This window comes from Colossoma macropomum, unplaced genomic scaffold (assembly GCF_904425465.1).
Source record: "Colossoma macropomum unplaced genomic scaffold, Colossoma_macropomum, whole genome shotgun sequence".
NCBI classification, from domain to species: domain Eukaryota; kingdom Metazoa; phylum Chordata; class Actinopteri; order Characiformes; family Serrasalmidae; genus Colossoma; species Colossoma macropomum.
In genome coordinates, this window is record NW_023494790.1 from 2834695 (window position 1) to 2849319 (window position 14625).

General features: G+C 41.4%; 1 protein-coding gene across 1 annotated transcript in view; it reads left to right on the forward strand.

The window, feature by feature from the left end:
• The window catches only part of tbata (thymus, brain and testes associated), a 41786-nt gene that overhangs the window by 16981 nt on the left and 10180 nt on the right, over window positions 1-14625 (forward strand). The window contains exons 4-5 of the mRNA XM_036571672.1: window positions 3152-3246; window positions 4344-4514. Coding sequence (XP_036427565.1) covers window positions 3152-3246; window positions 4344-4514 — 266 coding nt within the window. The remainder of the gene's footprint in view (window positions 1-3151; window positions 3247-4343; window positions 4515-14625) is intronic.

The window sequence follows — 14625 nt, forward strand, 5'->3', positions numbered from 1 at the left end:
ACCTGCTGGTGGTCCCTCATGGTTGTGGACTTTAAGGGTTCAGTTTAAATCCATAAAATCAGTAAAACGCAACACGACTCAACTGAGGTCCCTCCAGACTGACGTGGACAGATTATTTAGGCTTTAATTAGTGTGGAAAGACGGAGTCCCACGGTTAACAATCAGCAGAAATGATGCCTAATGCTACCGCACACTAGACGACACTCAGTGTCAAAATATTGTTTTAATGAAATGACACACTGCTGCTGCCAGTCAGACTTCCCAGAACTGAAATTCATCATCTCTCCATTACACAGAACCCCATATTGGAAAAAATATGGACATGTATTTTCATATTTTTGAAATACACCAATCAGGCATAACATTCTGACCACCTCCTTGTTTCTACGCTCATTGTCCATTTTATCAGCTCCACTTACTATATAGGTGCACTTTGTAGTTCTACAGTTACAGACTGTAGTCCATCTGTTTCTCTGATACTTTGTTATCCTGTTCTTCAGTGGTCAGGACCCCCATGGACCCTCACAGAGCAGGTACTATTTGGGTGGTGGATCATTCTCAGCACTGCAGTAACGCTGACGTGGTGGTGGTGTGTTAGTGTGTGTTGCGCTGGTGCAAGTGGATCATTCTCAGCAGTGCTGCTGGAGTTTTTGTCCACTCACTGTCCACTCTATTAGACACTCCTTCCTTGTCAGTCCACCTTGTAGATGTAAAGTCAGAGACGATAGCTCATCTGCTGCTGCACAGTTTGTGTTGGTCATCCTCTAGTCCTTCATCAGTGGTCACAGGACGCTGCCCACAGGACGCTGTTGGCTGGATATTTTTGGTTGGTGGACTATTCTCAGTCCAGCAGTGACACTGAGGTGTTTAAAAACTCCAGCAGCACTGCTGTGTCTGATCCACTCTGACCAGCACAACACACACTAACACACCACCACCACATCAGTGTTACTGCAGTGCTGAGAATGATCCACCACCCAAACAGTACCTGCTCTGTGAGGGTCCATGGGGGTCCTGACCACTGAAGAACAGGGTAAAAGGGGGCTAACAAAGTATCAGAGAAACAGATGGACTACAGTCTGTAACTGTAGAACTACAAAGTGCACCTATATAGTAAGTGGAGCTGATAAAATGGTCAATGAGCGTAGAAACAAGGAGGTGGTCAGAATGTTATGCCTGATCTGTGTATATTTCATATGCATTCCAAACATTAAAATGTGTTTCAGAATATATTGCCATATTAACCAAATATATTTTAAAAGGTATGGAAAATATTACACATAGAAAAGTACCGTACAAAAAACAATTATGTAAACATTACGTTGTGGTGCATGCTGGGGATTGTAGTGCAGTGCATTGTGAAATGGGCTAATATTAATAGAAAATTAAATAAATTTAGACAGGATTGTCCCACAGAGCCAAATTTACCTCTAACACTAAAACTAACACTTTTATTTTGGAAAAATTACAGTAGTTAATATTGTAAGGAGTTCTTCAATGCTAAAGCTCACACTTTTATTTTGAAGGAGGGTCATTCTACAGAAACGTCCAGTTTTCTATCTCTCCATAGGAGTCACTGGTGTTACCGATCCTCACTGGTGTTACACATAATAAAGGGAACACCAGAGACATTTTTAATGAACGATGCATTTTACAGAATGGCTGCTACAGAGCATCAAACCACATGTTGTCAATCATGGAATATCCACCAAAATATGGAATTTAATCCATTTTTTTCACAATTACCTCAGAATAAAGTCGGTCACACCAGTGACTTCAGCTAAAAGCTTCATATGAAATCATGAGCTAAATGAGAAAATCTCTGATAACTGAAAGACACAGTGGACTCACCATGTGCTTTTCTTCATAGATCCTCAGAAAACAGGCAAAAGGAAGTGAAGTGATGTCATCAGTGTGACTTTTATTTCAAAATAAGAGATTTTTTGTTGCGCAGTAACACCAGTGACACGACTCCTGGGGACTTTCATTATATATATTATAATATTTATTTGGCTTTTGTTTTCTTTGTCATTTAATTTATATATTTCATAGTCATGTATAGATTATTACAGTTAAAATTGCAGAAAAACATATTTTTACCTCAAAATATGGCCTCAGCCTTCACACATGACTGTGGGGACGAGCTCTTCTGTGGTGTTTGGAATTCTATATGATTGATTTAAAAACCATATTGCTAAATTGAGGCTCAAGAAGGTGTAACTGTTAAAATAACTTATTGCTTTATTTTAAAATCTAAATAAGTTGTAACCCTGACATGTTTTTCAAGTGTAATATATCTGTAAATAATAGGGACACAAAAATGGACGTTTCCATAGAATGACTCAGGAGTTTACAGTAGCTGACACAGAGGGAGAAAGTAAATCCTAACTGTAACCATTTTACCTAATGTTGATGTGAGATGACATTTTAACCTGCTGAAAAAGACCATTAGAACCATTGGGATTAAAACCTGATGGTTTTGCTTTCTAATGGGAATTAGCTTAATGGATACCATTTGAGACCACTAGTTCCTGTAGGACACATTTAGATGGCATTAGAAAACCATCAAATACCTCAGAACACCTATTAAACCATTAGAATCCTTTACATTGTGATATTAACACATCAGAAAAACACAGAATACCACTAGTGACTATTGGACACCACCAGGAACCAACAGACACTTTTAGTGGTGATTTTTTTCAGCAGGATAATCATGTAGATAGTTGGCTAACAGTCGACCAAGTTGAGGCCTTGACCAGCCTGAGGGTTGACCTACCGGGCTGCAGCTGGAGAGTACTGAATGAGAACGCTGCATGAGCTGAAATCGAAAAGTGTTGATGAAAATGTTCTCATTTTGAGTTTCAGTACTTGAAATACAATGTCCACGTGTTTCCTGTCTTAATGGAATAATCTCAGTCTGCATTCGGTCACAGAGCTAAAGAGCAGTTTGTGTATTTTACAAATCTCTTTAAAGATGAGAGAAAGAGACTTAAACTGTTTTTTAATCGTAAAAGTCCAAAATTTTGTCATAAACCATTCCACAGAAGCTTCAGTTAATGTCCCATAAAGCATTAGTATCCAATCAGAGGGGAAATAAAGTCAGCTAAACTGCAAAACAGCTCAAATTGGTCCCTCTTCTCACCCACAGCTCTACTATCAGAAGCATGGCAGGAGGAGCTGAAGGATCTGGCAACCAAAGTCAGCCTCTCAGCTCCAAGTTCAAGCAGAAGAGAAGAAGGAGAGGTAGAGTAAACAGCACAGTTCTTGTGTTCACAGCCAGATACATCAGCACTTTGTGATGAGTAATAATGTTGATGTAACAGTGCTGAGAGGATGAATAATGAGACACTTATGTGGGCTTAGGGTGGGCTTAACTGAGAGTGATTGGATAACAAAACCTGGAAGGTTCACGTCTGCTTTCTTACTGAGAATAACTCTGCAAATTCTGCCATCAGACGTGTTTTTAGACACTAACTGGCCACTTTATTAGAAACACCCACATTAAACTTCCGCTCACTGGCCGCTTTATTAGAAACACCTACCTTGTAGTTCCGCGCACTGGCCACTTTATTAGAAACACCCACCTTGTACTTCTTCTGACTGGCCGCTTTATTAGAAACACCTACCTTGTACTTCCGCTCACTGGCCACTTTATTAGAAACACCCACCTTGTACTTCTTCTGACTGGCCGCTTTATTAGAAACACCTACTTTGTACTTCTGCTCATTGGTCACTTTATTAGAAACACCCACCATATACTTCCGCTCACTGGCCACTTTATTAGAAACCCCCACCTTGTACTTCTGCTCACTGGCCACTTTATTAGAAACACCCACCTTGTACTTCTGCTCACTGGCCACTTTATTAGAAACACCCACCTTGTACTTCTGCTGACTGGCCGCTTTATTAGAAACACCCCCTTTGTACTTCTGCTCACTGGCCACTTTATTAGAAACGTCCACCATATACTTCCGCTCACTGGCCACTTTATTAGAAACACCCACCACATACTTCCCCTCACTGGCCACTTTATTGGAAACACCCACCATATACTTCCGCTCACTGGCCACTTTATTAGAAACACTCACCATATACTTCCGCTCACTGGCCACTTTATTAGAAACACCCACCTTGTACTTCTTCTGACTGGCCGCTTTATTAGAAACACCTACCTTGTACTTCTGCTCACTGGCCGCTTTATTAGAAACACCTACCTTGTACTTCTGCTCACTGGCCGCTTTATTAGAAACACCCACCTTGTACTTCTGCTCAGTAGTGAAAGTAGGTTGCTGTACCGAATGAAGTGACCAGTGACTGTGATGTTACCTTGTGTTCTGTAGAATTCCAGAGAGGAGGAACCGCCTCGTAGGAAGACTCAGTATTCAGCTCAGACAGGCCGGATCATCCCTCCATCCTCTTGGGGAGCAAAACGCCGTGACACTCCGGCTACACACAGACGCACAGCAACACACAGACCTCAGACTACCAGCCTGGGAGGCCAGGAGCTCAGGGTAACACACCTGAACATGATCTGATTCACCTGAACACTTTTCTTCCAATTTTACTGATTCACCTGAACACTTGAACTCATCCTCTGCCCCCCCCATTACCTGCCCTTTAATTGATCCACCTGAGCTCACCTTTACCTGCCCTCTGACTGATGCACCTGAAGCCACTTTTACCTGCCCTCAGATTGTTGCACCTGAACACGCCTTTACCTGCCCTTTAATTGATGCTCCTGAAAATACCTTTACCTGCCCTTTAATTGATGCACCTGAATAAACCTTTACCTGCCCCCTAACCGTTGCACGTGAACACACCTTTACCTGCTTTCTGACTGATGCACCTGAACACACCTTTACATACACTTTCACCAGTCCACCCGAGCACATCTTTACCTGAAGCAATCCATTTGATCACACTTATACCTGGATTTTCACCAGTTTTTGAACACACTTTCCTGCACACAGACCTACACCTTTACCTGCAGCTTGATTGATCCACCTGAACTCACCTTTGATCGCAGTTTGACTGATGCACTTTACCTGGATTTTCACCAATCCTTCTGAACACACCTTTACCTGTAGTTGGATTGACACACCTTTACATGTCTGAACACATCTTTACATGTATGTTCACCAGTTGAGCTGAACACACATTGACCCTCTAACTGATGCACCTGAACATATCTTTACCTGTTCCTCTCTGGCTCTGGCTCCTCCTCAGTCCTCTCCTCAGTCCTCATCTTGTCTGTGGTTTGAGAGCGTGTGAAGGAGTTTGCGCCGCTGTGAACAGACTTTATTATATATTCTATATTATTATTTCTGTGCTGTTCACTCGACCCTTTACTCTAATCTCTCTCTAGTGGCACGAACGTGACCGAGCTTGTCCCTCCACAGCAGACTAAAGCACGATTCATCAGAGAAAGCTGGAGAGCAGAATTAATGACCTGCATCCCAAAGCTCCTTCTCACTGCAGCACAATTTTACTGTGGCAGAATTTTATTCCCCATCAACTTTTCTATTGATTTTACTACATTTCTGGCATCTAAGGTCATTTAAACAGCACACACAAGTATTGATAAAGTAAGTTGTTGCTTTCATTAAAATAACAGAGCTAAAAATAATGTCAATGGTCAAATGTCAGCAAAACTATATTTCACATTCAGTGGTGTCTCTGGCACAGAGGTGGTGGGGCGACTCCTCAATGAAACTACACACAAACGCAGTCGCACTCCATCAATGAAGTCAAGAATTCACAAATTAACATAACGTGGTGCAGGAGTGGAAGTGGAGAATATGAGTGATATGATAACAACATTAGATCTCACAAAACCTGGTTATACAGCATCGCATTACAAATCCAGAGTTATCTAGCAGTAACGATCACTGTGGTCTGTAAATACACGTCTGTAAAAACAACATATCAGAGCAGAGAAACATGCTTTCTGGGCTTTAGGAATAACTCGCCTTGTTATAATGCAGAATGACTCGTCAGTGATGTTCACTGCTGAAAAGAAAAGATGCATGACGATCTTTGATCTGGGCAAACTTGTCAAAAACTTTCCTCTCAAAGTCCAACAACCAGTGAATGAATTCAAGTGATAACAGAGCAAAGGCAGGTGAGGAGAGCAGAAGAGTGTTTTAGCTACACTCACAGTTAGCCATGTTTTTCTCTTGAACCTCTCTGGACTGATGGAGCAGTTTTTGTCCTTTCCAGACTGAATGATGTTGAAATCCTCTGGCTGGTGTGTCCCAAACGTTTAATCTCTAATTCCCGCTCTAATGGCTGGAACTAAATTTAACTGTTATTACATTTTCGACTCATTTTATTGCCTTGCTATTATGAGTGGCTACCACAACTGATGAGGAACAGTGGCTAGCTGTGTAGTAAACATTTACTAAACGCCTGGATGTATGTAAATGTATTATGTTTTATTGGCTGCTCTATGCATGGGGCCAGTGTGATCAGCCCCACTGCTGGTTCTTGAAAGCATGTTGAACATGTGCAGAGTGTTTTTTAACTGCTAGCTCGGTTAGACGAGCGCTGACGGGCCCCACACCCACCAAACAAAGACTGCTAGGAGAAACAGGTTGCATACTGGCATTTACACAACAGGTACAGGAAGATATTTGGAATGTATTGGACAACCCTGCCATTGTCACATGTAATAAACGTGCAACAATGTTGGTTACGAAAAAAAAAATACTAAACATAATTGTTACACTGCTCCACAGTGACATCCTAATATGTGATATCCTAATAACCCTGTTGACGTTAAGTTACCACAAACACCCCGTCAATCTCATTCCAGATGGGTTCCCTCAGTGATCAATACAATAATCAATTTACACCTGTAGAAATATTCAATTTTAATAACATTCAATAAAGCATACAAAAAAAGTATGCTAAAATATTTTTGCCTCTGCCTCTGATTTCAGCGCTGACTAAAAGCTGCCAGTTTGGTCTTCAGCCATGTTCTCAGATCTTCCTATTGATTTCTTCAGGGTTAGCAGATCTGGCTGCTCAGTGCTCTTTTCACCCACCAAACAGCACATCGTTAGGAAATAGCTGTAGCCAACTCGGTCCTAAAAGGAGAAATCAATACAGAAAATGTTTTAGCGCAGCAGGTTAAATACTAGAATGCAGGTTTTTTCAGTGCTACGTTTTCTTACAGTAGACTCACATTCTGAATTCTGTCAGACTTTGGTCAGGCGTATTTATAAGGTGTATGAATATAGTTACACAAAGTTGAATACATTTAATATTTAATATTTTTACTTATCTAATATATGTGGAATGCTGATTTACTTCCAAAAGCTGTATTCATAAATCAATCAAAAACTGCACCAGTATATACTGTGTACTGCATACTGCATCAGCATAAACTGTACACTCAGTACTGCACCAGTATATACTGTGTACTGCAAATTGCATCAGTATATACTGTGTACTGCATACTGCACCATTATATACTGTATACTGCACCATTATATATTGTATACTGCATACTGCACCATTATATATTGTATACTGCAAACTGCACCATTATATACTGCACCATTATATACTGTGTACTGCAAACTGCACCATTATATATTGTATACTACATACTGCACCATTATATACTGCATACTGCACCATTATATACTGTATACTGCATACTGCACCATTATATACTGTATACTGCATACTGCACCATTATATACTGTGTACTGCAAACTGCACCATTATATATTGTATACTACATACTGCACAATTATATACTGCATACTGCACCATTATATACTGTATACTGCAAACTGCACCATTATATACTGCATACTGCACCATTATATACTGCACCATTATATACTGTGTACTGCAAACTGCACCATTATATATTGTATACTGCATACTGCACCATTATATATTGTATACTGCATACTGCACCATTATATATTGTGTACTGCATACTGCACCATTATATACTGTATACTGCAAACTGCACCATTATATACTGCATACTGCACCATTATATACTGTGTACTGCAAACTGCACCATTATATACTGCATACTGCACCATTATATACTGCACCATTATATACTGTGTACTGCAAACTGCACCATTATATATTGTATACTGCATACTGCACCATTATATACTGTATACTGCAAACTGCACCATTATATACTGCATACTGCACCATTATATACTGCACCATTATATACTGTGTACTGCAAACTGCACCATTATATATTGTATACTGCATACTGCACCATTATATACTGTATACTGCACCATTATATATTGTATACTGCATACTGCACCATTATATACTGTGTACTGCATACTGCACCATTATATACTGTGTACTGCATACTGCACCATTATATACTGTGTACTGCATACTGCACCATTGTATACTGCATACTACACCATTATATACTGCACAATTATATACTGTGTACTGCATACTGCATCAGTATATACTGCATACTGCACCATTATATACTGCACAATTATATACTGTGTACCGCATACTGCAGCAGTATATACTGCATACTGCACCATTATATACTGCATACTGCACCATTATATACTGTGTACTGCATACTGCATCAGTATATACTGCATACTACACCATTATATACTGCACAATTATATACTGTGTACTGCATACTGCATCAGTATATACTGCATACTACACCATTATATACTGCACAATTATATACTGTGTACTGCATACTGCATCAGTATATACTGTATACTGCACCAGTAACCTCCAGTCACTGCTTAGCAACCTCTACTTGACTTGTTTCAGCTCTTTAGCAGTGTGTATGGATGTATATTGGTCGAGACATGCGCCTGTTGAGTTTTGAAAGATACCATGGCAGAGTGGAGGGTGTTGATCTCCAAAGCCACAAATAAAATGAAACAATATCAGCTTTGATTGGTCTGGGTGGTAAACCTGTGTGGTTTCCAGAGAAACTTGCATTTCCTATTTTTTTATAAAAGTCGAGTTTTAATATTCATTACATTCGTCTTTGGTAACATGAGCTAGTTTGAGTAAATAATAAGCAGTGTGTCTCTGATTCAGGCGCTTCATAATGGTCTTTCAGTGCTTACTTAAAGCTGACAATTCAGCTGACCTTCAGCCACGTTCTCAGATGTTCATATTGATTTCTGCAGGGTTAGTAAAGTTGGCAGCTCAATGCTCTTTTCACCCACCAAACAGCACATCGTTACTGCCATGTGCTGCATAAATGACGGGATTAAAACAGCGGCCGACTTATTTTTTTCCACACTGTGACGCAAGCCACTGTTTTAACCAGGGCATCTAATGCAGTACATTAACTTTATTAGATAGATGGGCTTTGGCGTTACAGTGAGTGTAGAAGCAGGACAAATTATTTCCTTTCATTTTATTACTGTATCCATATTGAATCTGGAGCAATTACATTGTTTGGAACGAACCACTAATATTAAAATGCACCCGTTATCCACAGCAAACAATAGTAACATTAAAAATACACCCATTATCCAAAGCAAACAACAGCAACGGTAAAATACACCCGTCATCGGCAGCAACCAACAGTAACGTTAAAATACATCTGTCATCCACAACAACAGTAACGTTAAAATGCACTCGTCATCTGCAGCAACCAGTAATAATATTAATATACCCTTGTTATCCACAGCGAACAACATTAACATTAAAAATACATAAATACATGTACTCACCACCGAGCAACAGTATGAACTTTGTCCACCGCTGTTCCAACAAGCCGCTGACCGAATAAGTCTGTGTGAAATCGCCTGAAGCTATTTTCCTGTCCGTTTCTGTGCTGTGACCTGTGTATGTACCTGGAATCCCCCTCGCACTTAAAAAATGAACTGGCTCCTCCATTACAGACAATAATGGACATATAACCAAGATGTATAATTATTTTATGTGTTTTTAGCATGAAATTGTCCAGGCTTGGTAAACTAAACCTTCCTGTTGAAGAACAAGCCAAATTTCTTCAATGTCTTCAAATACAGTATTTGAAGTGGTTTCATTGAACAGATTTAGTGCATCCAGCAGATCTCTGACTAAACGAAATTGAAAGGCATTGAAACATTAATTTTGGCGCTAATAGCCAAATGATAGCTTATCTTAACGATAGCAGTATGCTAGCTAGCTTCTTTTGCATGTTATTGATTTTACTTCATACACTGAAGAGGAATCACTTGCGTGACTTTGAGGCAGGGTTTAGGGAGGTTTATCATTGTTGGCAGTGGATTTCGCCACAATCCAGCACCAGAAAGTTTAACAGGTTGTCCCCAGATGTGTATTCTTTGAACGGGTTCACGCCTGGAGTAAACGTGACCAGCTTCTACTCACCTCTGCTGCATTCTTTAGGACACAATCAGTATGAAAACAGTATGTGGTTGGCTATAGACCGTGTTGGTTCATGTGGAAGAGTAAATAGTAGTGTTAAATGGCTTCCGGTCGCACTGTAAACAATGGTTGATACTGCCCAAAATCATTGCTGCGTTCCTAATGCACCAATAATTCAACCAAACAGCCTCACCTTTGTTTATACTCGATCGGGTTTAACAATTATGGACTTAAGCTGAAAAGCTCTGCTTGTCATGTGTCACTTTTGACAAGGTAGCCAATCAAAAAAAGAGAGTAAAACTGAGCTGTAGAGTGAATACGGGCGACACAGCAGGACAGATTTACTCAGATTTGTGATTAAAATGCTCCAAGACAAACATTCATTCACTGCTGTGTTTAGAATCCTGGAGATGGTCATCAGAGAGGTTTGATGAAAAACGCTGAGAAACTGACTCCTCTCCACTGTAGCTCGGTGATCAATAACTGTAATGCAGTAATACGATGCTGTGTCTCTGAGCTGGTTATGGTGTTCAGGGCACTTGCTAATGTTGCTAATGTTTACACGGACTGAGTAGGAAGAACTAAACCTGGTGGACAAAAGCGCAGGGAGGAAGAACTAAACCTGGTGGACAAAAGCGCAGGGAGGAAGAACTAAACCTGGTGGACAAAAGCGCAGGGAGGAAGAACTAAACCTGGTGGACAAAAGTGCAGGGAGGAAGAACTAAACCTGGTGGACAAAAGCGCAGGGAGGAAGAACTAAACCTGGTGGACAAAAGCGCAGGGAGGAAGAACTAAACCTGGTGGACAAAAGCGCAGGGAGGAAGAACTAAACCTGGTGGACAAAAGTGCAGTGAGGAAGAACTAAACCTGGTGGACAAAAGCGCAGGGAGGAAGAACTAAACCTGGTGGACAAAAGTGCAGGGAGGAAGAACTAAACCTGGTGGACAAAAGTGCAGGGAGGAAGAACTAAACCTGATGGACAAAAGCGCAGTGAGGAAGAACTAAACCTGGTGGACAAAAGCGCAGTGAGGAAGAACTAAACCTGGTTGAACAGAAGAGCAGTGAGTGCAGATCTGTTTAGGGATGTGTGATGTGGTGTTGAACATAATAATCCGCTCTGTTCAAATTTCAAAGTTTGGCACGACATGCTTTAGTCAGACTAGCTCTTCTGCTCATGTTGGAGGAACTACCAGACATGCTGTTCTATTAACCAAGCTGAGGGCGAAGGACGATTTTTGAGGGATGCTGAAAACCGGCGAACTTCCATTGCCGCTCTGTTAAACGGTGCAGGCGGAAGTTCAATAACACTACTATTTACAGCCGGATGTGACGACGCAGTGACTGTGAAAAAGGTCCATTGTGATGTCCTGCCACTAGGTTTGGCTGCCTCAGAGAAGGTCGAGAGGCGTGGCCATGCAAAGTGCAGTGCAAAGAGGCTACTGGAGGTGCGCGCTCTCCATAAAGTGGACATTTATGTGTTGTTTATAAGGTTGTTTATTAGTTAAGGGATGTGTTATTTGTGTTTTATTGTGTCTGGGGGTGTGGGTGTTTTGTGATAGGTGTTGGTCACCATGAGGCCTGTGGCTAATGGTGACCTCCCCCATTGTTCAGTGCCATGTTATGTGCCTTTTTGCTGGTGGTACAATAAAAGAGCACTACTCGCAGCATGCCACACTGGTGTCAGAAGTGGGATAGTGTCCCCCCCCAGCGGTCTGGAGTAGAACAGTGCTTTGATGAACTTTATGGTGAATGGTGAGGAAGAGCCCGGCAAAAGACTGCAAGTATGGGAGGCGACATGGTGAGGCTTGATAGCAGAGCACACAGTAAAAAATGATTTGTCAGTTCAACCTAAAAAATTCATGGGTAACAATACTACTATGTGTACAAAGCGGCGGACCTGAGGCAGAGGATCACTTCAGCGTGCACAAGTAACGGTGGAATGGCGGGAGAAGCGAAGGGCAGCTAAGAGAAGTGCTGTTGCTGCTGTCGCCGTCCCCAGTAATGTGGGACTTGCCTTGGTGAGCTGTGAGGCGGTGGGCTGGTAGTTTGCCTAGACGGTCGACCTTTGAAGGGGGGGTTATGTCGCGTCCCGCTACTGGTTTGTGCTGCCTTAGAGGAGCACGGGAGGCATGGCCATGCAAAAGGCCGTGCAAAGAGGCTCATGGGAGATGCGCGCTCCCCGTAAAAGGGACTTTAATTACTTAAAGGATGTGTTGTGTTTGATTGTGTCTGGGGATCTGGATGTTTTGTAGTGTTCGGCACCATGAGGTGGACGCCTGTGGCTTATGGTGACCTCCCCCATTTTTCAGTGCTATTTTGCTGGTGGTTCAATAAAAGAGCACTTCTCGCAGCGGAATCATGGCCATGTCTCCTTCTACACTGATGCCACAGTGTTTTGAGCACAGACTGTGTGCTAAATCATGTAGTTTGAACAAAAAGGCAAATTCAGTCGAATTATAGGAGAACCAAAGCTGTACGCTTAGAGAAATGCTGGAGTGCTTCTCGTTCCGAAGGAGCATCGGCCCTTTGGGAACGAGTGGAAAAGTCACTGATAGTTTCGAGAGGTTCAGCAGTATTTGTAACCCTGACTCTGTCTGTCTGACAGTCTGATCCAGTGTCTCGTCTATTTTTTCCTCCTTTTCTGATCTCTCTGTCTGATAGAAGCCCCTTTTACCTCTAACATCCTCTGTGGTTTGGCGTCTGGCTGAGACAGTTTCTGGGGATGAAGGTAGCAAGTGGTACCGTCTGTCCTTTAACGGTTTCCATGCAATGTCTTTCTCAACATAACGGAGAACCCACCTCTCCGTCCCTGAGGAAATGCCGCCCTCCTGGTGGCTCCTGTATAAAGACCCTCAGCCTGAACACTCTGGAGATACCACACTGGGCTTTACAATCACTTTACAGCTGCAAGAACAAGTCTGTGAAGAGTTTTAAAGTTTATAGAACTTCCACATTATGTAAAGGTTCTATACCATTTTCTAGAACCAAGCTAAAAACCATTTAGGAGCCTTTATTAGCTTTTAGTAAAGAGGGTGTGATCTGGGGCCGTATTACAGAAACATCTCCATGATGACTTCAGTACGGACTGAATTTAGTTCAGTAGCTGTTACAGAATAACAGTTCCTAACTTCATGATCTCATCATGAACTCCAGATAAGAAAACAGCATCACACAAACATCCTAACTGGACTAAACCTCCTAAATCCTGTCCTAACTTTAGGATGAACCCCAACAGGGTCCTCACTTCTGTTTAAGGTCCGTTTCTATGGTTTTTAGGCAGCTGAGTCAGCAGCATAGTTCACTACCAGCATAATGAGCTCCATTTATTTCTACTGTAAAACGCTGCTTCACTGTGAGATGATTTTCTTTTCTAACTCTGCATTTTAAAGATCTCAGACGCTGCAGACTCGATCTCCACCGCCCCTCTGATCACCTTCGTGTGTTAATGTTGATGATGAAATATTACAGTGATGGTGGTGAATAACGAGGAGACGGAGCTGAACGTGTGTCTGTTTATTAGGAGGAGTAACGTTAGCGCGCTCGGCTAAAGCGTTTGGGAAATGGAGACTGAAACTGGTGAGCGGCGACGCTCTGATAAACAGCAGGGGGCGCTCTCACAGTATTCACTACTTACAGTTTATCACACTTTTGTTTTGACCTTCTTTACACCAGTAACTGCAGCTGTGACTCACATTTTTAACATTATTTTGATGATGTGTTTACGTTTCAGCTGTTCGTGCATTGTTGGTTGTTAGGAAACAGGCATAACAATTGACTGTCAACTTCAGTTGAGTAGTTTAGGGTTTCCTAACTGGAGATCAGATGCTGTGAGATAAGACTCCTAAGTTAAGATCAGATTTGCTTTTGTTACGCACATTTGTGAAAAATGTTATCTTGACCTGTCAGATCGTAACTTAAGTCAGACAGATAGGATGTTTCTGTAATATGGCCTCTGATCTTTATTTACGTTTTGTCCTTGTTGTTCTTCATACAGACTCTTTCCTAAACAGTAGTTAAATTAACACAATGAAGATCAAAGTCTCTCTGTTTCTCACATTTTAAACACCTTTAATTGGTTTGAACTGTAATTAAATGCTGCCAATGAACCTAATGCTAAATACTAACAATAGTGATAATGGAACTCTTTCTCTCTCTCTCTCTCTCTCTCTCTCTCTCTCTCCCCCTCTCTCTCTCCTCTCTCTCTCTCTCTCTCTCTCCCTCTCACTATCTATCTATCTATCTATCTATCTATCTATC